Genomic DNA, 27,339 nt, shown 5'->3' on the forward strand with positions numbered 1-27,339 from the left:
GGCAAATGGGTACTGTTTGCTTAGGAGACAAGACTGCCAAGAGAAAGCAGCTCAAGCAAGACCAGCTTCAACTGCTAGAACATGCCACTTTTCATAGCACTGCTTTGTTTTCTGATATACCCACTTGTTTGTTTGTTTGTTTTTCTTAATACGTGCGTCTGGGAATGTTTTTGTCAATCAATGGACTTCCCTGGGAGATTGTAGCACTGGTCACCCTTACAGCCCCTGGTGGAGGCTTAAATTCGGCTCTGTGTAAAATGAGCTGAACCGGGTGAGTGCCGATGCTACGCCAGTCCCAGAACCCGTCTTCTGCACTGGCTGAGGGAAGATGCTAAGGGGAGAGGATAAAACCGGGAAAAGGAGGGAGCATTACTTTATTGGAAGAGTCCTTCAACCTCCAACAAGCAGTTCGGGAATGTCCTGAACCGCAGCAGTAGCTCCTGATGGATTTTCCTTCCATTATTTTTCCTCTTAATTTCCTTTTTGAAGTCATGTAAACTCTTACCATCCAGCATGTTCTCGGGTAGGCAGTCTTACTCCATATCTCCACATCTTGTGGAGTATCACCTTTTGCTCCTTTTGAACCTAGCACTTGCTGTCTTGATTTAATCCCCCGTAGTTCTTGTGTCAGAAATGATGAACACTCGTATTCTATGACACTGATACATTTGTAGACCCCTGTCAGTCACTGCTTCCACAGGATGATGGTTCGTACTTCAGTTAGCTTTTCCTCACATGGAAGATGTTCCACACTTTTGAGCATCCTTTTGGTTCTCCTCTATGCCTTTTTCTGAGTTTGCAATAGCTTCTGTTACAGGAAGAGAGAACTGCACCGAGTTTTCAAGACATGAATGCAATATTGTTTTAGACACTGGTGTAATAATGCATCCTGTTCTCGCTTTCTTTCTGAATTGTTTTGGTGTGCTGGTTACACACTTCTTAGGGCCTAAAATCAATGGAAATCATAGAATGTCCCAAGCTGGAAGGGACCCACAAGGATCAAGGAGTCTAACTCCAGTCCCTGCATAGGACACCCCAAAATTCACACCGTGTGTCTGAGGGCCTTGTGCAGTCCCTTCTTGAACACTGTCAGGCTTGGGGCCGTGACACCTCCCTGGGGAGCCTGTTCCAGTGCTCCACCACCCTCATGTCCAACCTAAACCTCCTCTGGTACATCTATCTGCCATTCCCTCAGGTTCTGTCATTGGTCACCAGAGAGAAGACATCAGTGCCTGCCCCTCCTCCTCCCCTTGTGAGGAAGCTGTAGCCCCATGAGGTCTCCCCTCAGTCTCCTCTTCATTTCAATTCACTCTATTGTCATCCCACCATGCTGCACAGCCACCACCTCATGCCACCTTCCTGCCACCACATGGAGACCCATGGTCTTCAGCGGGATGAAGCACTGTGTGCTGCACATGGATGCCTGGTTTTCACAGTGGTCCTACTGGGGGGTTGATACCATGGCTGTCCCTACGGCCTGTCTCTGGGACACCCAACTACTGCATCCAGTTCAGGTGTCCCCATGGGGAAAGCCCTGCTCTTGGCCACCCACCCAGCCTTCACAGCAGAGATGAATAATCTGCTTATTCATTAAATTTTTAGTGAGACTTATCCAATTAATCCTCAGGACTTTGGAGTCCTGACTTTAGTGTGACTTCAGTGGTTCACAGGCTGGCTGTGGTCACTAGCAAACACCATCTGAATACACCTGATGATTACAGTGTCACATGTGACACGGTGTTCAAGGAGATGCTGAGCAGATCAGCAATTTCCTTGCCAGGCACTGCAGGTGCACAGATGTGATCACGGCTGTGTCACTGCCGTGACGGGGGATTAGGGCATGGGATTGCAGTGTGGGTCATGTCCACAGTGGACATGTCATAGCCATGCATGGCTGGCTGGGCCACACAATCTCTCAGATAGCTCCGTGGCTGGTGCACTCAGTTTTGGGCCCCAGACATGGAGCATGTGGCACCTCTATCATGCTCTCCTCCACCATCGCTCAGACATGCTAGATATATTTCTCTGCCTGGACTGCTCTGTGGTGGGTCACCCACAGGCCATGGCTTCCCTGCATGCAACCTTGTCCTGGAGATTTTTCTTGCAGAGCAGGTGTTGGGATGAAGAAGAGATGAGAGCTGATGGGTTTGCTATGTGCTGGTAATAACCAGGTCTGAGCCTGTTGTTAGCAGTCTATATGACCACAGCTCCTCAGAAGGGCAGCTGTGGAGCAAGGCAAAATTATCCTCCTTTTTCTCCCTGGGGAAAGCAGAGAGGCATGGATAGGCTGCCCTGAGGTGCACCAGTCTATCTAGTGAGTCCACCTCAGAGCCAGCAAGACCCTGCCCTCAGCTCACTACGCTAACACAGAATACCTTCTTTTCTCTACTTTCTCATCAGGAGCTTTGCCCAGCGCTTCCCATTTCATCCAAGCTCAGCCAGTGTGGAAGCTGCCCTTCTCACTTCTCCAGCCTCTGAGCAAGAGCAGCCATACAACTGAGCCACAATGGGTAAAATGGACACCACCTCCGTGGAGCTGAGCTCCCCCTCTGAGGTGAAGCAGGCAGCCTTGGAGGAGACAGAGACCATCGCCCCAGAGGCTGTGAGCACCAAGAAGAAGAAGAAGGAGATCCCAGACAGAGGCTCCTGGAAAGGCAGATTTGACTTCTTGCTGTCCTGCGTGGGCTATGCTATCGGGCTGGGCAACGTCTGGCGCTTCCCGTATCTCTGTGGCAAGAATGGAGGAGGTGAGAGAAACATACAACACCTGTGGTCATCCCTGAACAGCCTTGTCCCCTGAGCTGGCTTTGGTTTGGTCTGGGTCTGGACAATCTGAGTTTGAGTCACATGTCTGAGGACTTCTGATTAGAAGCTTTGCATGGACCATAACAGAGCTGTGTAGACATATATACAAGAATCCATATGTATGTCCATGTACATAGGCATGCAAAAGTGTCATCACCTATGGAAGGAAATGAGCTTTACTACAGTGCTGTGAGAAGGGTCACAGTTATCATCTCCATCCTAATGTTTGGAAAACAGAGGGCATGAGAGGAGGTGGCAGCGGGTGAAGAATTTACAGTAACTGTGATGCAGCTGGTAGTAGTGCCCTCCTTTGCAGACAGCTTTTTAAATTCTTTTTATTATTGTGCCACTACATCGTTTCCTCACCAGTCCTCGGCTGAGACCTTGCGAAGCCATTGCAATGCTAGAGAAAGGCAGGCAGTGCTGGGCTGATCTGGGAGATCAGCTCCCTGCTCATCTACAGACTTTCTGCATGTCTTGGATCAAGTCAGAAAATATACCCTTGTGCCTCAGCTCCCCTCTAATGGTGCTATTTCTTCAGCCTTGGCAGGGAGATGTTTTTGTGGAGGGGAGTATGGGCTGCTTTGGCATTAGTAGAGCAGACATTTTTTCTTTCCCCCCCTCATGCACAGCTCCCCCATTGTTTGTACTTGTTATGAAAATAACCTTCCCTCCCCCCTTGAAGAGACGCTCACCTCCTTGAACCATTTCTCAGACTTCCCACACAAGTCCAAACCACTTTGCCTCACCTTTAAGGCTGTATATATAATTTTAGTATCACTCGCTAGTCTTCCCATGTTGCTCTTTGCTTCCCTCTTAGCTCTTCACTGCCCAGAGTCCCTGTCCCCAGTGCCACTTTCATTCATGCTGCTCTGAGGGTCTGTTCTTGCGCTCCTCCTCCACATCTTTTTTCTTTTCCTTTTACTTTGAATTCCATTTTCAAAACCCACTTTGTCTTTGGCTCTCATGACTTCCCATATTATCAGCCTACTTCTGCTGTCCATGCCGTAGATGGTGTAGGATGCTCTTCTCGTCCCACCCTGGGAAAGAGGAGAGGGGTCCAGCTCCCTGCAGCTGTCTGTCCATTTGCTCCATGGCATTTAGGGGGACCTTGGCCCTTTCTCTGAAGCATGTGGAGCAAGTCCCAGGGGAGACTGGACAGTTATCGATTTTGACAAAAGGATTTCTAGTTCAGTATGTTGTTTTGTGCGGAGGCACAAGCGCGTAGTTGCACTGGGTGAGGTTTAGGGGAATCAGCCCGGTCTACCTAGGGGAGCCTGTGCCACCATCTCTAGAGCCATGGTGTGCACCTGACATTTTTATCTAGCCACACTCTGGCACTTGACTGCGATAGCCCTCCTCGTACAACATTAGCCCTGTGGCTACATCCCAGCACAGTTTTTTAGCCCGATCTCTGCCCTGCGATTGCTGCACCATTGCAAAAACACCAGATCCATGCTGCCTGTGGCTCTGTGTCCTCACACATAAAGGTGGGGATGACGACATTGATAATTAGATGAGGGGTGTTTTGAAGCTAAAGTCAGTCCTGTTTACAAAGTCAGCTGAGATCCTCGGACGGAGGGTGCTGTGTAGGTGTGGAGTGCTATTATTAGCAAGAGCAATGGCACACGGGGCAATCTCTGCCTCGGCAGCTGCAGGCACGCAGGGGGACCTGCTGTCTGCGAGCAAAAACACCGGACAGACGAAAAGCAGGAAGAGGTGCCTGCCCCCTCTCAGATCCGCTGCCTCTCCTGCCCGTTCATGCCGCTCGTGGCAGCCTGCACCGCTCGTCCCTCTCACTCCTACCCAGCCTGGCTGCTCCCGCAGCCGGCAATAATGAGCAGCAAGTGGAGGCTGCTGCCGCTGGAGACGGGCAGGAGAACTGACGCACGAAAGCGTCACCGGGAGCCGATGCGGAGCGGCGAGGAAGGGTCGCACGGCATCTGATTCGCGAATCGAGTGGGCACCGTCTTGGCTCTGGCCTGATGGAGGTGCCTCTGGAGCAAAGCAGACTGTGGGAGGGACTCTAATTTTAGCGTCCCGCATGTGTGCTGCTCAGAGCAGGGTCGTGTGGGCTGCTTCCATTACGCACAGGCAAATTGAACTGAATGGAAATATTGTCATCTCACTTACCGCTGTCACATCGTATCAGCTCACGGCTGATTTGCTCAGCATTGTAATCGGGCACATGATTAGGAGATATCCAGCCAGGGTACAGCAGCCCAGCGCAAAGCCCATTGGCTGTGGGTAGCGGGCTTTATCCAAAGTGATGCTTGGGCTCCCCGCTGGCTCTGCACACAACTGAATGTGCCTGGCTATGACTAACACTCCAGCCTCTACACCGATTTCTAACCTCATGCAGTCCTTCTGATGTCGACAGGATTCTACCGGACTCTAAATTGGCTCTAAACACAGCTCAGTAGGTGCTAAAAATTGTCTGTGAGATCCTGAGCTTGAATAACTTGAGAGAAGAACGTTTCTGTAAATAAGCATCATGCATTTCTCATTTACACATCGAGAATCCAAGCAACGACATGTAACAGCTTGTAATGCTCAACTTTTGATTCGTGGGCAGTGTTCACCATTTTAAGGATGAATTATTATTCCTTTCTGTATGGCATTAGGAGCTGGAGACTGCAGGCAGATTTGGGGCTGCACAGTGAGTGCCAGACACGGTGTGATCCTTCCCTGCCTCTAAGAGTTGGTGCCCTGAGCAGGCAGGGCAGGACCAACACCATCACCCCTTTTACCCATGGACTTTGGAGACAAGTTTAGACTCTCCCAAGGTCACACACAATCATTTGTAGCAGGTCAGGAACAGAACCAGACTTTTCAGCAGTCCATCCAGGGCCAGAGATTAAAGATCATCCTTTTCCCTCTGTGCCAAGGATTTCGGCACAGGCATGCAAATTCTAGGTACAGATTTCAGAACTGATTTCCCCTCGGGCTGTACAGCACCTGGGGATGTTATCTGTGCCTGCTCGCGGCACTGACCCTCCAGAGTGACAGTGTCACTGACAACAGCCCTCAGTTCAAGGCTGTGGTCTGGTTTGAAGATTTCCCCCTATTTTAGAGGATTTTTGTTAAGCCAGGATAAATGACCTGGGTCCAAAAGTTTTTATGTTTTTGTTTTTCTCAATAATCTGATAAAGTCTTTCACCTACAAACCTTCCTGGCCTGCTGTAAATGAAAAATGCAGGATCATGGGGGCTGTGGCCACACTTCATTAGCTGCTTGCACAGAAGCAAACCAGGCACTGTGACTGCTAGTAAGCTCAGTCTTCAAACTCTACAATGAGGCACAATGGGAGTGAGGCAGCATCCATACCCCTGGAGTATACCCTGGCTTCCCGCAGGGTTCCTCATAGAATGATAGAATAGTTTGGGTTGGAAGGGATCTTCAGAGGTCATCCAGTCCAACCCCAAGCCATGAGCAGGGACGTCTTCAACTAGATCAGAGCCCGGTCCAGCTCGGCCTTGAATGTCTCCAGGGATGGGGCATCTACCACCTCTCTGGGCAACCTGGGCCAGTGTTTCACCACCCTCATTGTAAAAAGTTTCTTCCTCATGTCTGGCCTGAATCTCCCCTCTTTTAGTTTAAAACCGTTACCCGTTGTTCCATTGCAACAGGTCCTGCTAAGAAGTCTGTCTCCATCTTTCTTACAGGCCCCTTTTGAGTACTGAAAGGCTGCAATAAGGTCTCCCTAGAGCCTTCTCTTCTCCAGGCTGAACAAGCCTTGTGGGGCTTGACCTCTCCCAGCCTTGCAGGCTGCAGTGGCCAGCAAGAGCACAGAGGAGGACACCAAGCAGGCAGCGCTCCTCCTGCAGCAATGCTCAAAGCTGTTGGCTCCTCCACACCAGGCTGCTGGTGAAGCCAAGAGCCTGCTTTCCCATGCCAACTTGTGATTCAGGCTGATGGTCATCAAGCTGCTGGCCCACAGCATGTTTTCTCCCTGTCACCTGCTGCCAGCTCTTCTTGCATGCTGCCTCCAATGGACACCCACCCTGGGTGCTGGCGCCTGTCTCTCCCAGCTGGGCTCAGCTCCCTGCTTGGCAGGGCGGAGTGCCCAGCTGGGTGCCCCTGAGCCAGCATCCCTGGCTGTGCCTTGCTGCTTCCCTGCCCTTGGAGAGCAGCTGCTGCAGCCCAGCTCTGCCAGGCGCAAGCTGGGCTGCACGTCTCCAGAGTGGCTTTGCTTGCTGGCGCCGTGCTTGCTTTTCCACCAATATCTGGAGAAGACGACTCAGACTGACTGCTCAGACCTCTGCCTGGCGCAGAAACCAGCACCCTCCTGGACATGGCCAGTGGCTTCTGAGCAAATTCAGTGTCACCTCTCTCTACCCAGCCATCATCTTCTGCAAGAGCTTGCTCTCCTCAGGAATGATGGAGTGTGCATGAGGAGTCAGGAAAAGGAACTTTGCCCCAAGTCCTAGAAGTCAGGATGACCTGAACATGTACAGCCTTCAAATCACATGACGAGACTCTTCTAATCTATGTGCTCTTCTAATAGCGAGGTGCAAGTAACATCTCTAGTGAACAGCTGCACTACCTCATTTCTGGTGATGACATGATTTCCATATGGTCCATGGAGAAGAATAATATTTTCACTCAGAATTTTAAGGGTGAAACCTAGGGGAAGAGTGGGGAGGTGTACAGGGCTGTTACAAGAGCAAATACAGTCTTAGCCAGAGTTTCCTTAAAAGACTGAAATTGCTATAAACAAAGTAAGTAGTGGCCAATTCCAGATATTCCTGTGCCCTTTTCCCTCGAAGTGAATAACTGGGAGCTGCTGCAGGTAAGACAGAAAACAGCAACAAGAACAAGTTACAAACATCCATGTCTGTGCTTTTGGGTTCATTGTCAGATTTGGCTTAGCATTGCCTAAATATTTAAGAACTGAGACTGGCAGCCCATAGCTAGTGATGCCCGTAGATATGTATATATGATACATATATATCCATAGTGACGGGAGCAGATAAGGGGAAGTCAGTGGCGATCTCAATGGGAGACCTACTGAACACACCAAATCCAGTTGCAAACTGTTGCCTCCGAGCAAGTCTGCTCCTCATCACCCAGGTGCTGTGAAGCAAGAAACAGCATCTGGAGGCATTTGCTTCTTGGTAAAAGGAGGAGCCATCTGATAACATTCCTCCTTCTTTCAGGGGCCTTCCTCATCCCCTATTTCTTGACACTGGTGTTTGCTGGGATTCCTCTCTTCCTGCTGGAAACTGCTCTGGGCCAGTATACCTCTGTTGGTGGACTAGGAGTCTGGAAATTAGCACCCATGTTTAAAGGTACTGTACTGTTAAGTTTGTGAAGATGATGGCACATAAGCACAGAAAAAAACCCAAACCAAACCAAAACAAACACCACAACACCTTTTAATTCTTTGGGAAGCAAATCAGCAAATCCCTGGGGACAGGGATGAGGTGGTGGGTGAGGGGAGTTTTTTCCCCCTTCTATCAAGTTGTCCTTGACCCTGATGTCTGCAGTCACTAGTACCACTAGTAACAGTGTTCAAGCAGTCTTGTGTGGTGACAAGGCACTTTATGAGCAGCAGGGACTGTGATGGAGTGGCTCTGGTTGCAGAAGACCTGCCTCAAGCCTCCCTACGTAGGCTTACTTTAACTGCATGGGAAAGCTGTAGACAGAGGATGTGAACATGTTAATGTGTCTGCAGTAACTGCATTCTGGAAAACAGTGGTGGTTTAGAAATGCCTTGGATGTGGGAAAGAGCAATTCTGCTGGGGAAGTGACCAGATCCTGTTTTTGTGGAGCTCTGTCCCTAAAGTACCTGTAGCATACTGAAAGGCAGCACTGCTCACCCAGTGGAAAAGGATGGCTGAGAGACGTGAGGGAATAAGCCTCCCTTGCTGACCAGTTCAGCATAGCTGTATCTGCTGCTGCGTTGATGAGCTGGTTTGCTTTTTCTGGCTCCGCCACAAAACCTGCTGTGATGTCCATGAGTGCAGTTGGATTGATGCTGCTCTCTGCCTTCATTCGCAGGAGTGGGGCTGGCAGCTGTGGTTCTCTCCTTCTGGTTGAACATCTACTACATTGTCATCATCGCCTGGGCTCTCTACTATCTCTTCAACTCCTTCACCGCGGTGAGTCACAGACATGTCTACAGCATGGCATCAGCTGTGTTCTGGGTGCTCACTCCCTGCTTTATGGGGATGAGTTGTTTATGCCACAAAACATGCAGTAATTGCCCACAGCTGGTGCAAAGAACCTTTGCCATAACCCTGCTGAACCCTTCACAAAGAGGTTCATCAGCCCTGGCGGCAGTCATGCAGTGCTGATGGGCACTGATGCTTGTCCTCTGGAGAGGGTGGTTCTCTGGAGGGGATGGTCCCATCCCCTCTCTGTGAACTCTTGCCAATTACATCAGTCTTTAAAAGCCACCCTTGTGTCTCTGCCATATTTCTAGAGCTGTGTGAATCCAAGAGATGCACGTTTCCACAGCTGGTTTTGTCACAACTTGTTCTTATTACCCAGGACTTAGTCCTGGCCTTCATTAGTCCTCATTTACGCTTCTCTTGATAAATGAAATCCCAGGGATTTTTTTCTGCTGGAAAAATGATTCAGAAAGCACTTAGTCACCTGCTTGTGACTGTGCCTTAGCATGTATTTTGGCCTTGTGGTTTATAGTGGATTTCTCTTCCATAGCAGGGTCTTCTACCATACAAGGTGAGAATCCCATCCCACATTAACTTCTTAGTAGCTGAATGATTTATTTCAGCCTAGCAGCTGTGAAGAGCTCCCTTAACTCTCTGAGCAACACACAGCCTTAAAGACATCAACTCTGTGGTTCAAATAAGATCTTTTTTTATTTAGATTTAACCCTGAAATTCTGTTATGAACATTGTACATCCAGTTTCACTTTTTGCTTCATCAAAAATTCCAAGTATCTACCAAGAATTTTGCTACAATATTCTGTTTGGCATTCCCAGCTATGCTTCTACCACCAATACCGGCTGTAGGTTCCTGGGTCCAGAACAAAACTGTTAGATGTGGATGATTAGATGCACTCCCAGGGGATTCCCAGATGAACAAAAGTCTGCTCCAAAGGATCTTATCCCAGTTACAGCCTGGGCAGGATGAGTCTTAGGATGAGGCTTTGGTACATTCAGGTGTTATAGACTTGACTGGTGACAGTGCTTGTATCTACACCAGCAGCTCCAGGTATTTGGCTTAAGGCCTTTTCTTTTACCAGAGAGACTTCCAGATTCCCCAAAGGAGTCAAAGTGCAAATCAAAAAGCTAGGCTGATGCCTGTTCCCCCTAAATTTGACTAGGAGTATTTTGAACCTGAACAGGAACTCAACTTGTCTTCTGGAGTTTCTGTCCTCTGAAATTCAGAGGAAATTGAGCAGCAACAAACTGTGCTCCTGCCTGACCCTCCTTATAAGAGTTGTGCAGCATCTATGATGTGCAAACCACTCGGCTGAAGGGCTGCTGTGCAGCGCCACTTGAGCCATTGCATTTGTTTCAGTGCAATTAGCAAGTCCACAATGGAATCACTGTGTGGGTGCAAACAGCCTGGGTGGCCACTGAGGTGCCCTCACCTGCCTCTCCATAGCTCTTCTTCTGCCAAGCCAGCGTGCACCTTAGGAAGGATCATCTACTGGAGTGAGCTGATTTAGATGGAGGGTGAAGGCTGCACTTAAATGCACTGATGCCACAAAGCACCCAAACACAGATAATATTTCTAAAGGGCTCTGTGTTCCTGGATGAATAGGAATAGATGCAAACATCTTCGTAAAGCTTTGTTGAGCTTGAGCCTGAGGTCTTATCTGCAGAAGAAAATAACCCGGAATAGCCGTTCTGCATCCCTCTATGTGCACTGCACTTGGGAAATGAAGCTGCTGCACGTGGAGGTGTCTCTGAGCTGCTCTCGCTGGGCCACCTTGGCCATGGCACTAAATGGCACAGGCAAGTTGCCGGGCATGCTTGCACAGCCCCTGATGCTGCTGTTTCATCACTTGCAGAGATGGAGCTGATTGCGTTAAATCTGTAGTGGTGTGCCCCCGCCGCATTGCGACCCATGGTGTAAACGTATCCCAGGAATCCATTTGTGCTGCATATTAGAGGTCAGAGGACAGTATGAAATAACTACTATGCTTTAAATTTACTCCTGCGATTATGTTACAATAGTTTATTCATAACAACAAATCGCTAACCCCCATTCTCAATGCCACATTGCTTTTCAAGCATCGAAGCCTGGTATTAATGAGAGATAAGAAACAAATCAGAGTTTATTCTTCATGGAGTAAATTCCAACCACTTGTTGAGTGAAGCTAGCCAAAAGCTGTAACAATTATAAACACAATATCCCCCGGTAGCTATTTTAATTAGTAGCTATTAATTACCAACAGCTAATTGGAAATGGCTTTCTATCTGGGGAATTGCTAACATTTTATTACAGCTACGGTATTGCCCTAATCACATAGTGATATTGTTTCCTGGAAAATACGTGTCCCAGTTTATCGTTATGTTGGAAAATTGTTTCATGCTTTCGGCTGCAAGGTTCCTGCCCATCCAGAGGAGCCACCCATCCTCTTTGCAAAAAAAAAAAAAAAAAGGGGGGGTGGGTTTCAGTTTAAAAGAAGATAAATTTTGCTCACCACTGCCCATCAGAGAGGGCACATTAATGATAACCCTGCTGTCCTTGTGCTGGCACAGGACCTGCCATGGCAGAGCTGCGGGAACGCCTGGAACACCGACCGCTGCTTCTCCAACTACTCCCTGGATGACACCACCAACCTCACCAGCGCCGTCACCGAGTTCTGGGAGTATGTCCACAGCCTGCCTACACCAGGTTTCTCCCCCTCACCGTGGCTGCTCGCTGGGGCTGTGGCCATGCCCACCGGCACCTTTCCTTGGACAGCCTTGGCAAGAGGGGATCAGAGCTGGGGTGGGCAGGAACATGGCATGGGCAGGGGCATGGGGTGACCTGTGCAGCCGCAGGTCAGATGGATGGAGGGCATAACAGCCTCTCCACCTCTCTTCTCCTTCCTTTATCAAATCATGGTGAGCCTCAGGTCCCTTTAGGGTTTTGCAGGCTCTTGTGCTTGTTGGCACCTGGTCCTTCACCCTCCAACCGCCTCTGGGATTTCCAGTCCCTCTGCCCCTAAGACTCGGATTTCCCCTTAACACAACCTCTCCCACTCCTAGGAGGAACATGCACCAGATGTCCGGGGGCCTGGGAGAGCCTGGCACTGTCCGCTGGCCCCTGGCTGGCATGCTGGCCCTGGCCTGGTTACTGGTCTACTTCTCCATCTGGAAGGGTGTGGAGTGGACAGGCAAGGTATGGTGCAAGGACTGGGTGTTTCGGTGCTGCCTCTCATTGCCACGCTCAGGTCTCGGCTGTTGAAATGTCCTCCAGGCTTAATTTTATTCAAGTGCCTATAACTAAGGTTACGATGTTTCAAGGCAGAATTGCAGTGGATGCTATTAAATTTCTGACATTTACCTTTCATGGTTATAAAAATTTCTACCGTGTTTATGGTAATTTTCATTCTAAGCATAGAGAATAACTCTTGCCTGTAAAGTCATGGATCTGAGCCCTCAGTCTCTCTGAAGGACCTGGGAAGAGAGGCCTCTTCTGGGCTCCCCCTTTTGATAATCACAGTCTCTTAAAATGCTGCTGGTGGAAAAAAAAAATCACCACCTCCTTTGAAAATTTTCTTGCTGCCCTTTAGGTATTGGTGGGAGACCTTCAGATCAGAAACACGTTGTTATTCACTGTGTAGCATTTCAGGCTAGCACAGCGGAAAGGTAATTGCTTAGTTTAGTGAAACAGCGATGCTGAGATACTGAGATGTGTTATTTAGAGCACAGCATGGTGTAGTGGGACAATATTATGAAAGGAATAATCTAGAGGAGAGATCGAAAAGAAGCACTTCAGGCACAGGTCACCTAAGCTGTTAACTTCCCTGGTGGTTCTCAAACATGTTTTAGTTATGTAGCTGCAGCAAAGCTCCAGTGATTGCTGGTATGGGCCCCATGATGAGGGATGACAGGTAAGTCCCTGAAAGCATGCTGAAAAGAAAGTGGTGAAGCCAAGGCAACTCATGTTACTTGATGCATTGGACTAGAGAAACACCAGCTTTAGCTCTGCAAAATAAGGATGTGATGACTTAAAGGGATTATGTCTGTGGACGAAATTTATCCCTGTGCAATTCCCATGTCTTTGGGCAATTCATCCAGACTTCAGCCTGCTACTTTTGTGATTAGTGCATCCTTGCATGTCATTGCCAGTGGGAAACCTCAAACAGCCAGAAACATTACTAGCATGGGAACGGGAAAGAGAAAATGGAAATGCTGGCAGAAGTGACAGTGCGTGAGGAGCCTGACCCCCCCGACAGGGACACACACCAGACCTAATACCACTGGGAGCAGGAAACCTCCTGGGCACTGGTGGGCTGCTGGCTTCTCTCCTGTGGTGTCTTTCTCAGGTGGTGTATTTCTCGGCCACCTACCCCTACTTCATGCTGTTCATCCTCTTCTTCCGGGGAGTCACGCTGCCGGGAGCCAAGGAGGGGATCCTCTTCTACCTCACGCCTGACTTCAGAAAGCTCTCAGACTCTGAGGTTCGTAGCCTAGTGAAGAAAGCTCTTATCTCCCAGTTGTTTCCACATTACTCTTCCTTGTGCACTTCCCTTGAGTATTTTAATTGTTAAAAATAAACTGGAATAGTTCCCCGTCCAAGCAGTCATGATCCTCACAGGCTGAGACAAAGCTGAAGGGCAGGTCCTTCTTGGGTGGAAATCCATGCAGCAGCTCTGTTGTACTCAAGCAGTGCTATCCATAAGGCAGGAGGGGACCAGAAATTACGTCAGTGAAGGAACCTCCTCTCCAGGTTGGGAACACCTCATTTCACTGACTATCCCAGGGCTGGTCATCTGGCCTTGATCTGGTGGTCCCGAAGAAAGGATGATGTGATAGCACCAGCATGGAGAGCTCTGAACCCGCACAACCACAACAGTACATATGGCAGCAATTTTTGGAAGTGCTTAAACAATGAGGAGTGTCAAGCAATGTTGCTTTGTTTTGTGGAAACACAGAGGGGATCCAGGAGGAGCAAAGAGGCTCACAAAGTTTTTCAGGCATCGCAGGCTCTGACTTTTGCAGCAGAGATGCTTCTGTGTCTCCAGAGTTACCATTCACATGTAGGTGGAGACAACTGGACACCCACATTTCCTGAGGGGTCCCAATGATCCCTCTTTCAGGACACTCACTGCAACTAGTACTGTACTGCCAGCTGCAGTGGCTCTAAGGCTGCAAACAGGTCTCTCAAGACCAGAAGAGTTGTTTAAATACTGTATAATTAAGAAACAAATAGTCTACCCCCCTTTAATACGCCTTATAGGCTTTAAGCCCTTAAGGCACTAGGACCAGCTTTGCAAGCCCTCCTCTGCAGTTGTTTGCATAAGAAAATCCATGCTGGATAATCAAAGACACGCTAGTGGAAGAGGAATGGAGCGGGTGAGCGTGGGACGTGGAGCTTCTCTGCTGCACTTGCGCCACATCTCTGAGCCCTACCTCACCCTGGAGAGAGGTGTCCAGAAAGGCATGGGAAGAGGTCTGTTCTTCAGACATATTCAGCCCAGTTGGCAATGACACAGCTACAGGTTTCGAGTTGGCTCCTGCGGCATTTCCAGGTGCCGGCCCAAACATTTCCTTGTATCTTGGGTCAGCAGCCACTATTGCAGGTGCCTGTGGCTCTAGTGACAGGATGCCCTTGGGTCCTGACCACCCCAGTGGGCTGTACGGCCAAGCCCATAGCCCCATGGTCTGCAGCCAGCCCTCTCACCAGCCCTGCACTGAGGTGCTGCTGGTGTGACTGCAGCCCAGAGTCCCTCCCACTGCACTGCTCTCCTGGCTCCTTCTCCGCAGGTCTGGATGGACGCAGCCACACAGATCTTCTTCTCTTACGGCCTGGGGCTGGGGTCCTTGATTGCTCTGGGGAGCTACAACACTTTCCACAACAACGTCTACAGGTCTGTTGGTTCTTTTGCCAGTCTCCTGCATGGCGGGGAGTGCTCACGGGTGAGGGAGGGGGTCATGGTGAGTCTGGGGTGTCTGGCCTCCAATGTACCCTCACTGGCAACATGCAGCCCAGGGGCACACTGCAATCATTGTAGCGGGGCTCCCTCACCTGCAGGACGCTTAACACATCACCTGTGCTACCTCTCCAAGGCGCAGGAGTTGTACTCAGCAGGGGTTGGTCTTTTGTTTACTCCACCCTTCACTCCCAGCCTCTTGGTAGGGACCTGCAGGTGGTTTCTTTTCTCTCTTTCTTTCTCCCTTCCAGAGACTCCATTATTGTCTGCTGTATAAACTCCACCACAAGCATATTTGCCGGATTTGTCATTTTCTCTATTGTTGGCTTCATGTCGCACATCACGAAGAAGTCGATCTCGGAGCTGGCCTCCTCAGGTAAGCAGAAACCCAGGTTCAAATGAAACAGCAACCTTTGAGGGCAATTTGACAGCAGGGATGGGTTGCTCCCAGGCCTTTCCTGACCCATGACCTAAGTATGAAACCCTTCTTGCACACTCTCCCACCGAGATGGGACTCAGGTACCTGTGGCTGATGTTCATCACACTTTGGCTGCAAGTGGCATCTCCACCTGCTTTTAATGTTCACCTTTTAGTGCTGAAGTTTTATGTGCTTTTGCTGCAGTGAAATATTCCAGCCATTTGCTTTCTGAAACCTTCCTACTGAGAACAGATACTGCCTATGTTTTCAGTAGATGTCATCAAAATTTGGAGTCCCTTTTCAAGGCAAAATTTTGAAATTGTAATCTCAGAATAATTTTTTAACTAAGATGGAACCATGTCTTTTTGTACAAAGACACATTTTGAAATTGCTGTTCTCCCAGAGAATGCTTTTATCTCAAGAAACAGATTTTTGTGATGGAAAAAAAAAGATATCAGGAAAGTTATAACCAGCTCTGAATATAAGTTTATTTTTCTAGCAAAGTGCCCCAGCTCCATTCGGTAGCAGTAATTTGATGACTTCCTTGCTTGCAGGAAGAGAAAAGGCAAAGAGTTTTTCCAGTCATTCCTGCCTCCTCATCCTACCCCTATGCGCTCCACTGGGTTGGTGCGTCATGGGTGAAGGCTCGTGTTTTTCTAGCTCCAATATTAAATACCTGCAATTCTTGACTGTGATCATTGTCTCTCTGTTCAGCTGTTGCCCTTAGCTCAGACTTCCCATCAAACACTTTATAAACATGGGTGCATCCCTCTTTTCATTACCGCAGGCCCCGGACTGGCTTTCCTCGCCTACCCGCAGGTTGTCACACAGCTGCCCTTGTCCCCACTCTGGTCGATCCTCTTCTTCTCCATGCTGATGATGTTGGGTCTGGATAGTCAGGTGAGATGACCCAGGGACAAAGTGGGGTAAAACATGAAGTTATCTTCTGATACAATGGTGGTGTCCCCTTCTGCACCTTGGGCCAGAGCTGAACAGGGTCTTGTCTTACTCTTAACGGTGAGATGCAGCTGCATGAAACAAAGTCCCTTGTGTGGCCATTGCCTCTGCGCTCTTCCCTAAGGTGGGCATATAAAATCATAGAATCATTTTGGTTGGAAGAGACCTTCAAGACCATTGAGTCCAACCATTAACCTAACACTGGCACTTAACCATGTCACTAAGAACCCCATCTACACAGCTTTTAAACACCTTCGGAGATGGTGACTCCACCACTTTCCTGGGCAGCCTGTTCCAATGCCTGACAACCCTTTCCCTTGTCATACACTGCAAGTGTGATGGTATCTAATCACTACCCAGCAAACCAATCCTAGTCCTGCTGCCAGTTAAAATAAGAGTAATGGCCCACTTCCAGCAGCCCTTCAGAACCAGTCAGCTTTACAAGATGATTACCACTTCTCTGTAAGAGGGTCTCTGGAAGGCTTTTCTCTGTCCAGATCAATTTCTGGCTCCAGTGCAGTGCTGGTGCTGCTGCGTGGGCACAGCATGTCCCCATCTCGCCAGGTGACCCTGGTAGCTGAGCTCACAGGCTCTAAGTAGACCTAGTGGGAAGCTATCCCTGTCAAAATACTTTGGGACAAGGGAGAAAGGAAAAATATTTCTTTCAAGTAATAACTGCTTTATTCTTGTAAGATGTGATTTTTTTTTTTTTACTCCCAAAATAGGTACTTGAAATTTGGGAAATCAGTATTAACTGTTTCATTTTGTGTCTGCATGATAATAGTTTGTGGTCATCACAGCTCTCTTGTTTTTTTGTAAGAAGCTCAGATTGGATGCTTTGAATTTTTTTACTGTGTCACAGAACACCTTAACCAACCTTACTGCGAGGCACTATCAAGAAAATGTCATTCCTTGGGTTTACTTTTGTAGGCTAGGGTAGAAAGCCTCCATCTTCTCTACTCTCAGGAGCTGGGAGGAGCATCTCTGCACCAGGTACCAGTCTCCAACCAGACCACAGCGCTGTGACGCAGTATCAACAGGTTGCACCGGGGGAAGCAGTGAAGCTGTGTTTGAATTTGGGCTCTGCCATGTTGTGGGGATGGTGGTTTGATGCAGTGTTTCAGCACTGTTGCTGATAACAAAAGTGGCCCTGAGCAGAGCTGAAGCACACTGGCCTGGTTCATAGGTGGGCAGGGGTAGCTCCTGGCAGAAGGAAGGACCCATGCCTTGGGAAAGGATGGTGCCTGAGTACCCTGACTGCTTTGCCATCAGATAAATCATATAAGATATTTGAGGGGAAGCAGCTGGATGTAGCAAATGTTCTCTACCCTTCCCCCTCAGAGCCCCCACAAAAAAAAAAAAAAAAAATCATTCTCTGTATTTTTACAAATGATGCTACTTTTTTTTCTGATAGTTCAGCATAAAAGTTGCTACCAGGTGAAGCAGTTAATTGCAGCGTGCCTCCCTTTTGAGTGCATCAAAATCAAAGGTTCCTTCAAAAGCCTGTGCTTGGTCTGTCACATCCTCCCCTGTGCCTGTGTGCTCTTTACTTGCAGTGCAAACCACCGGTACAAAATGGATGCTCTCTTGGATTACAAGCAGCATTCATAAACCCAGGTCGAGTTCATAATCAAAATCAGACCTGTTCTTGAAATGTCACACATGGTTTCCAGGAAAATCTAATCAACCAAATCTGGTTTTCAATTGTGACACATTCCTATAAACACATCATAGAGCTCATGTCTGCATTACCACAGACATTGTTTGGCAAATAATTTCAAATATTGACTAAATGTTCCAAAAGAGGCCACATTTACAGAAAAGAAAATTACTCTCCATGGATTGTTCACTCAGCACTGGTAAATAGCTCAAGACATGACAATAAGCCCTTTAAGCACTGTGTAGAATTTATTTCCTGCATTTGCTACTAAAACACTTCTTGAAATTCTCCAAGTCCCTTCTGACAGCTAGTCTCGGAGGGCGGGCAGTCCGTGGGGGGCTATCATTGCCTGGAGGAGGAGGAGGAAGGGAGAGGGAACGAAGCATCAGCAGGAAAACAAGCTTTTAAAAAAGCACAGATAAACACATGCAAAGAAGCTTTCTGTCTGCATGCTGGAGCTCTGATTCGAACACACCATTAACAGCATGGCAGCTTATGTGTATAAAACAAATAGCACAGGCTGCAATAATGGCTGCAATTGCACATACATTTTGAAGTGTCCAGGTAAGGTTTTTAAAAAAGGTGGTTTTGCTGTGTGCTGATAAATATTATTTGTGGTGTTTGCAGACAGGGAGCAGCCATTTTCCCTTTGGGTCAGCAGCCCAGTCCAGGAGCCACGGCAGGGCCATAGGGGTATTTCCTGCACCCTACAGCCTCAGGGCTGTTGGGCTGGGGCTGCCACTTGTCACTGGCCCCTTGTCACCAGCCGGGCACAGAGTTGTAGGCACAGCCGAGATGCTTGGAAGCTCAGCTGGCGAAGGAAGGTAGGGCTGAGATCTGCCTCTGCAATGTAGTGAACAATCCCAAATCCCTTCAGGATGGTGGGAGTGGGTCCACCCGTGTCCATCAGCTTCGGCAGCGAGCCTTGCGTGGATGCAGCACAGCTCCATCTGCCTCTTTCTGCCAGGGTGCTCGTCTTGTCTGCAGTTACTTGAACGGGATGAGTGACCTATATTGATAGACACACGCCTCCCTCCTGTGCCCCCACTTGCTGCTCGTGTGCCTGAATGTTCACTCTGCCTCTGATCCACTGGGGCTTTAGCTCTCTTGCGTCTAGACCCTCTTGCATAATATGCTAATGCTTTCTTTTAACCTACCCGTTTCCAGGTCAGGCGTTTTCTCCCCAGGGAAGCTAGCAAGCCTTGTGACTGCAAGCCTGCGTCTGTCCCATGTGAGGCTGCCTCTCACAGGTTATTCATGAGGAATTCCAGCTGCAAGCAGTGAGACCCACTCTTGCGGCTCTCTGCTGCACATCTGGCAGCTGTGGTTGAACCCCCCATGGGCCCCGGTCAGGGTGCTCTGCATGGTCAAGGACAGCAAGCCCCTGACACTGGGAGAGGGTGGCAGACAGGCTTTCGTTCAGACTGAGGTTGACTACCAAGCCCAGATTATCAGACCCGGCAGCTTGTGTGATGATTAAGCCCCTGAAGGGGAAAAAGAGCAAAAGAGAAAATGCGAATGGAAATAAAATCTTTAGGAGAGAAACAATATCACGGGGTGAGGCATGAGGAAGAACAGAATATGTGCTAAAAATTGTGGCTGGAGATGGCTGGTGAGAAAATTGGAACTTTTTGGAGAGCAGACTGAAGTGTGAATGCATGGGGGAGGGGGGCGATGGCGTTGGGGTGTGTTGTGGAGGGTGTATGAGTGTGTGTGTATCTACCCTCATGCACAAGTGCTCACACAGGGCAAGGGCGAGACCAGGAGACATGACAATGACCAGATTCTCATCACCCCTGCAAGCAGCATGCTTTCACTCAGCTGCTTACTCGTCCTTTGCAAGTGTCTGAGGTTGGGTATAGGGGCTGGGAAATTCAGACCCCAGGCCAGCCAAGGAGCCACAGTCCCCAGGGTGGGAAAGGTGAGCGTCCTGCAGGCTGCATCACCTCTTAAGCCTGAGGCTGACATAAGGCAATTTTCAGTAAATGGTGTGAAAGCCATTGCCTGTTTTATGGCTAGAAAAAGCAGAGCACCACCATTTGATTCTCCACTTCATCCATTATGCACCAGCTTAATTTTGATAGGAGGCAAAGAGATTTCAGCTCATTTTGTAGCCCTGTTCCCCATCACCCATCTCACTGTCTCTCCTTCTGTGCTTTCCTTGACTTCAGTCCCTCTTCCTGCACCAAAGGGCTGTTGGTTTTACTCCCTTTCATTATCTGAGGTGTCTTTTTCTTCACTTCTTCTCTGCTGGACACCTGTCACATCTACCCTCTGCCCCCAGTCACCCCTGGACCACTCCAAACTCTTATCCCTCTTTGCCTTGCCCTGTGCCAGACTGCTCAACCCTGCCCATGGCTCTGGCAGTGCCTGGCCATGCATCCACATGAAAGGAATAACTTTCAACGGTGTAGGTTTGGGTTTTTGTTCCTTGTTTGTTTAACAATGAGCCAAGTGGGATGGGGTGAAGAGCTCTTTGTCAATGAGCTTTGTCAATGAGGCAGCTTAACCCATGCCTGAGTGGCAAAAGATGCTTTTATAGCTCTTGTGTCAAACATAAAAGGCTTAGCTCATTAAAAATCGGAGTTGAAGCTGTTGAGCTTTGACGCTCTGGGAATACCGGCTTTCCGTACCATGCAGATGTGAAACCCTGGGCAGAAACAGAATCATATAATAGTTTGGGTTGGAAAGGACCTTCAAAGGTCATCTAGTCCAACCCCCTGCCATGAGCAGGGACATCTTCAACTAGATCAGGTTGCTCAGGGCCCCGTCCAGCCTGGCCTTGAATGTCTCCAGGGATGGAGCATCTACCACGTCTGTGTCAGTGTATCACCACCCTCACTGTAAAGAATTTCTTCCTCATGTCTAGCCTGAATCTCCCCTCCTTTAGTTTAAAACTGTCACTCCTTGTCCTATCCTATAACATATCCTGTTGACTTGCTCCATGCCCCGGTGGAAGCCAGCCCCAGCAGCCTGCAGTGTGCCAGCTCTTCTGCTGTCCCTGCTCAGCTATAGGCATGGTCCAGACTCCCCACTTTTCTTCCATACATCTTTCCAGTGCTGTATAGCTCATTTTAGTCTGTGTACCTCTACCTCCACCGATGATATATTTTTTTTTTCTGTCTCCGTATTCAATGCTGAATCTAAAACCACCAGCACTTTGTAGAGCGCTCCCCAAAGACAGGGCGGTCCCTGACAACCAAGAGCAATGAAACCTCTTTCATTTTCATTGTACTGACTTTTTACATCTACTGAGGGTGAGCAGGGAAACTAGGAGCTTGCTGCCCTCATAAACTTCCCAGTATTTTTGCTAGAGGCATGATGTGCTCTCTGAGAGCTGTATGTTACCAGTGGTTTCTGGGAGTGAGACATAAAAGCGAATTTCACAATTTAACAAGAAATAGGAGGAAGGGATGCACTTCACATATATACAGTCAAACTGTCCTCATGCCATAGGGCAGAACTAGTAGGAAAACTGATCTGAAAGTAACACCCATGGGGATTTCTTAATGTTTTATGGTGCAGACGGCGTTAATACACTGTGCCTGGTATAGCACTGCACAAGCCAGCGGGTGTTTTCAGCTCTAGAAAGACCATGTGCTGTGAGGATGGGCTTCTAATGTGCTACGTATACATAATGTAGTGTGCTTGAAAAACTGAAATAAAGTCGAAGACTGCATAATCAGAGATGCTGTTGTTACACACATGCATGTGACAGGGACAGTGGGCGAGGCAGCTCCTTAATGAGTGTTTTAGATCACTGAACAGCACAAGTGCTGTTGCAATAGGCTGAGAGGACCACACATGGGAAAGGAAGAGCAAGCAAGGTCCTGCACGTGTCCCCGCAGCAGACAGACACACGGCTGTGACAGAGCGCCTGACAGCATCGGGGAGTGGGGCAGTGGCGGGGTGGCCCTAGAGAGTTCGGGGGAAGAAAGAGGAGGCTTTCCATGGGACGCAAAAGGCAGAGTTTTATCTCAGCTAATTTTAGGTATTTAACCCCGGTGCTTTTAGCTCCCTCGATATTCAGTGGAGGGAGAGAGGCATTTCCAGAAGATGGTTCAGGCCAGCTTTGTTCAGAGGTGCCTCCTTCTTTTGTAGTGTCTGCACAGACCACTTAAAGCAATGAGGTTCTCAACATTGGAGTTAAATGTAGGTGGGGGTGATGTCAGGCTAAAATACTTACATATATGTCCTTGATGTATAACTTTTTCCATAGTTCTGCACCGTGGAAGGGTTTATTACAGCCTTGATGGATGAGTATCCTCATCTCCTGAGAGCCAGGAAGAAGGTCTTCATCGCAGTAGTCTGCTTCATCTCTTATCTCATTGGATTCTCCAACATCACCCAGGTACAGATAGCCATGCTGGTACCTCCGTTCATGGCACCTTTCTAGTCACTTTGGTAGAGAACAGCAGCACTGAGAGCTTTGGAGAAGTGACAGCATCCCTAGGAGCCATCCTAATGCTGGGTAAATAGTCTTGCTCATCACTGCTACGTCTCAGGTGATTTAGAGTGCCTCCATATTTTTAACACCATCCTGTTGTCAGTCTGGCTTGGGGTTTTTTTGCTATTTGCAATAAGGGCTCAAGCCAACACAGCCCAGGCTGAAGAAACACTTGGTGCAAGGGTTGAGATAATATAAAGACCAATCTGTTGGGGACCTGCATCTCTGGGGCTGAAGCTAAGGTTCACATGTGTGGAGATTAGGTCTCAGTGGTCTGGAGGCTTTTGGGGAGCAGTGTAGGTTGATGAGGAGGCAAAGCAGCAAAACTCCTGGCAGGGGCACAGCAGACTAAATTAAGCGACTCCATCTAAAACAGAGTAAGAAATCCTAGTGGATCTCTGCTTTTCTCCTCACTCTCGGCCATACCTGAACAGGCTGGCTAATTGTCTGCAAGAGCACATCAGTTTTGCTGCTGGGAACCAAATTCCAGTGGAAAAGTTGCATCACCAGCTCCAATGTCCGAGGAAATCAGCATTAAAACCAGCAGATACAGATAGTAACAATCCAAGCAGCCAACTGATATTGTTGACCATAATCTATAACTAAATTCTTTGACTCTGGTTTTGTCTCCTCAGGGTGGCATTTATGTCTTCAAGCTGTTTGATTACTACTCAGCCAGTGGCATGTGCCTTCTATTTCTTGTCTTCTTTGAGACCATCTCAATTTCTTGGTGTTATGGTAAGCGCAAAATACCTTGTTCCTTTGTTTTCTCCATGGGCACAGAAAGTTATTTCAGAAGCCTCCCACAGTGAAGTGAATGAGAACTTTGCAACTGAAAATAGCTCGGGCTCATAACTCCAGGAAATCAGGAGCAAAAGGTTGTCATCTCACTTCTTCAGGCCACCACAAAGTTGTCTGCACAAACTGGCATATGCCTAGGGTCCTGCCCTCTGGCCCTTCAAGAGGACACCGGGAACATGGATGCCGCTAGCACAAATTTGCTTTTGTGTCCCCATAGCCCATCCCCTCCAGATAGTGCTTGTCATGCCACAGCATTGTCACCCCCTCATGGTGGCTGGTCTGTGCTGTGTCATGAGAAGAGGTGATGACCACGGTGCCAAGGTGGGATATTTTTTCAACGCTCCTTTCTTCTTGTAGGTGTGAATAGGTTTTACAGGAACATCGAAGAAATGATTGGCTACAAACCTTGCATCTGGTGGAAGATCTGCTGGGCTTTCTTCACTCCTCTTGTCTGCCTGGTAAGACCTGGGACATCCTATCTGCAGGAGTGGATACAGAAGGGCCTCTTAGTTTGGATGGGCTGTAGGGGAAACATTATGTTCTTGATCCAGTAGAGGTGTGGTGCAAGGTGGTCCTAGGTGGACTTGAGATGGGTAAAGCAATACAGGAGCTTCTGTCACTCTGCCTGCTACAAATCACCTGTAAGAAAAGTTCTAGATGATTGTTTTCAATCTAAATGAGGCCATCAGTTCTTCATTCTTGTTTCTGAGATGCCAGAAGATAAGCAAATAATTTAGTCTTTTAAAAAGCTGTTATTGATCCTGGTGAAGGCTCTCAGCTGCTCCGTCTCCAGCCTCGGCCCTTGATAGGCTTGTCAGAGCAAAAGCTATCAGCAAATGCAGTATTACTGACTGCAGAGTGATTTTGACTTTGCTGGTTCTTGTGCTTCCAGCAGGAGTAGTACAGGGAATGGTGTGAGAAGGCCAATGGTAGGATGATGAAGGCTCCTGAGGCCAGCTATGAGGATGCTGCCAGCTTGCTTAGGAGCTGGTGTGGGGGCACGGCTTCTCTGAGTAATCTAGTGAAGAAGGCAATCAGGGGCATTCCAGTTCCATCTTTTCACACAGGATAGTAAGAAGTTATATGAAATTACCAGTTGGTGGGCTGAGAGCATTTAACTAGTTTTAAGGAGCTGTTGGTTTTCTGCAAGGCTGTTGGTTTGCTGTAAGAGTGTTGGGAGCTAAGAGGATAGTGAAGGAAAGAATGGATGAACTCTGATTTTGCACAGCTTCACCTGCAATGGCTGGTTCTCTTTTCCCAGGGCGTGTTCTTTTTCAGCGTGGTGGAAATGACACCTCTGACACTGGGAAAATATGTCTATCCCGCATGGGGACAAGGCATTGGTTGGCTTATGGCTCTGTCCTCCATGGTTCTGATTCCAGGATACATGCTGTACTGTTTCTTCACCTCAACAGGGACTCTCCGGCAGGTATGAACAGCTTCACCACTCTTATTCTGACCCCTGCTTAGACTGAGCCCCTCACTGATCTAAGTCTAAGGACAACCAAGCAGACTCTGCTCTGACACAGCTATCGGAGTGCTTCAGGTTGGTGCTGCGGAACCTCTGCCCACCCTCTCCTCCAGGAGGGCTCACTGGAGAGGAGTTACCAGCAAAACTGAGCACCAACATGTCTAAATGTCTGGGAGTACTGTCAGGCAGCACATGAGAGACCTTCAGGTAGTCTCTCCTTAGGCCAGTCCCCTGTCCCTCATTGAACTTTGTGTTGTCACCATCACAAAAAAGGAGCCCTCTTCCACTGGATATCTCTTTGATACAGGAGACTGGAGCCCTGGAAGAGATTGGGAAGAAACCCTTGAGGTTTCTTAACCCAGAGAAATCCCAGTTCCTGGCAGTTCTTGGCTATGAGCATGGTTACCTGGCACTTCTTATCACTTTGGTGATTTTGGGTTGAAGGCCAGCGGCAATTCCAATAGTATGTCCTTCCTCAGATGTTTCGAGGCCTCCTTATCCTCTCATAATATGAGCTGGAAAAGGGGGAAAAGGAAAAACTGCAAATACAGACAATGGTTCAACCCCCTGCTTAGTCTCAACCCTGATTCCACTAGGAACGGTGAAAGCACATCCTGGCATCTGAGGGCAGCTCACGAGCATGTTTCCACCCATCCCCTCAGCATCTCGTGCCAGCCACCATGCCAGTCAGTAGCGTGAGTGGCTGGTGTGCACCCTCCTTGTCCCGCTGTCCCTCTGACAGCACCCACACACATCAGGAGACCCAGACCTTCTCCCCATGGTGCGCAGGCCCAGGAGTGAGCAGGAGATGGCAGCAGGAAAAAAGCAGGCTCCCGTGTGCGTGTGTGCATTGGTATCAGATGGACAGCGAGAATTTTTGGCCTCTTATGTGCACAGATCCTGGATTAGTTTGTAATAGAGCTGAAGCTGGAGGGAAATTAGATGTCAATGCTGAATAAAATGGTTTTGACAGACAGGAAAGATTACAAGTCATTTTGATCCTACTGAGCATGAATGTGAGGGGGGGAAAAAAAAAAAGACCATGAATGGCAGAAGCAGCTCAGAGAACATTTCAGGGACTTCACCTAGCAACAGCCCACTTCAGTGGTATGAGAGAGTAGGAGCTGGTTTCCCTTTGCTGGAAAGAGCTTTTTCCTGACTTAGTGATGTCTATTCAGGTCAGGCTCAATCCTCCTCTGCCTTCTCTTCTGCAAGTTACAGCCTCAGTCCCTCCCTGACAGGCAAAAGTGATTCATTCTTCTTCATCACTCCTGATGCTCAGTACACACGCCTCCAGTAACGACTTGCCCCTCCATATCTTCCTGGGTTCTTGCTTCATTTTACTTGGCTCTGCAGTTTTCATTTGATCTGCTCAGAGTGACAAGAATCACTGCCAGTGCAAAAGTTTATGCAGGTGAACTGGTCTGATCTGCATCAGCAGCACAGACCATAACCTTGCCAACATGCTGTAGCTAGTTAGTAATGCTTCATAATAAATCCTAGTTGAAAAATGTCAGAAACTGGGAAAATGGGTCTGCTCTGAAGCCTGTGACATTGCAGCCCTCGTTCCTACTTGCAGCTGGTATTGCCTGGTAACAGTTTGCCCGTGTTTCAAGGGTGATCCCTGTATTTCAGATAAAAGGAGGAGCTGCTGTGCTGTGTGCAGCACCAAAGCAAAAGTGACTTGGAGGGGCTTGCAGTAGATTGCTGAATGGTGCCGGAGGAGTAACTCCTGCTGCATGCACCATCCCCTTGCCCTATAACTAGGGCCATCTCTGAGGCTTGGGACAAGGGGTCCCAACCCTTAGCCACTGCCGTGCACCAGCTGTGCCACTGCTGTTGCCCCTGGTCCCGCAGCTGACTCCCTCTTTCCCTTCTTTCCTGGGCAGCGTTTGCAGCAGATGACACAGCCCAAGCCAGAGGTGCACACTCAGAACAATGGCCTCCAGCCGAAGACATCCTTGAACGGGAGGGGTTCAGATGCTGCCGTCTAGGAGGAGAGCCTGGACCTCCTCACCCTGCCCCGTAGCTGCTCATGCCACATTGTCCCTTGAGCTCCTCCAGCACGGCTCACTGTCCCCAGCTCTGCAGTGGCTTTTGCTTGTTGAAGAGAGGACCTGATGGAGGAACCCTCTCATGTCTCTTCCTCCCAGCACAGCTTCCCAAGGCTCTGCCTGAGCTGCGACCATGACATTGTGTGCTGACCATCTTCAGCACGCAACATCCTGGTTCAAACTCTCAGAGATGAGAGGACAGTGCCCAGGTCTTCCTCCTCCTGACAAGAGGTGATGTTTCTAGAGAGCTTAGACTGCTGACCACTTCTCTGTTCTTCTTGCCTTTTCACATGCACCTCCACAGAGATGCACACAGCTGTGCTGTCACCCCAGAGAGCCGGATGTCACCAGGTTCAAATCCCAGATGGTTGTGGATTGATCTACCATAAACCAGAACCAGCAAATGCATAACTGGAGGGCATGTGACAGAAAGAGGGCATCCAGTGAGGATTCCAGCGTGCTGGTAGCTGTAGGACATGACCCTGAAACTGGAGAAGTGCATTAGGACAGTGTGGGCTGCTCACAGGTGCCGTGTTTCAGCCCTCTGCAGTCTCCAGCCAACTTCACCGCATCCATCGGGGCTGGCACTGTGAGCCAGAGCTTGGCAGACCAGGCAGCCTTTTTCTTCTGGAGCATCCTGCCCTCTGCAGCTGTGTGCAGTA

General features: G+C 48.8%; 1 protein-coding gene across 1 annotated transcript; it reads left to right on the forward strand.

The window, feature by feature from the left end:
* Window positions 1-2,506: 2,506 nt before the first annotated feature.
* LOC135985460 (sodium- and chloride-dependent GABA transporter 1-like) lies at window positions 2,507-26,617 on the forward strand. Its single transcript, XM_065628810.1, has 14 exons — window positions 2,507-2,747; window positions 7,965-8,096; window positions 8,809-8,909; window positions 11,487-11,596; window positions 11,979-12,111; window positions 13,262-13,396; window positions 14,703-14,806; window positions 15,121-15,245; window positions 16,075-16,187; window positions 22,124-22,255; window positions 22,987-23,089; window positions 23,510-23,610; window positions 24,414-24,581; window positions 26,513-26,617. Exons 1-14 carry the CDS (start codon window positions 2,507-2,509, stop codon window positions 26,615-26,617), a joined length of 1,803 nt encoding a protein of 600 aa, XP_065484882.1.
* Window positions 26,618-27,339: the final 722 nt, after the last annotated feature.

This window comes from Caloenas nicobarica, chromosome 1 (genome assembly GCF_036013445.1).
Source record: "Caloenas nicobarica isolate bCalNic1 chromosome 1, bCalNic1.hap1, whole genome shotgun sequence".
Classification (NCBI taxonomy): domain Eukaryota; kingdom Metazoa; phylum Chordata; class Aves; order Columbiformes; family Columbidae; genus Caloenas; species Caloenas nicobarica.

What these genes read in the sequence shown, in the direction of transcription:
- LOC135985460 (XM_065628810.1), top strand. Translation starts at nt 2,507, where the DNA reads ATGGGTAAAATGGACACCACCTCCGTGGAGCTGAGCTCCCCCTCTGAG. An exon ending in CTCGGAGCTGGCCTCCTCAG is followed by an intron (nt 15,246 to 16,074) that starts GTAAGCAGAAAC and finishes TCATTACCGCAG; the next exon opens with GCCCCGGACTGGCTTTCCTC. An exon ending in TGTTGGGTCTGGATAGTCAG is followed by an intron (nt 16,188 to 22,123) that starts GTGAGATGACCC and finishes CTTTTTCCATAG; the next exon opens with TTCTGCACCGTGGAAGGGTT.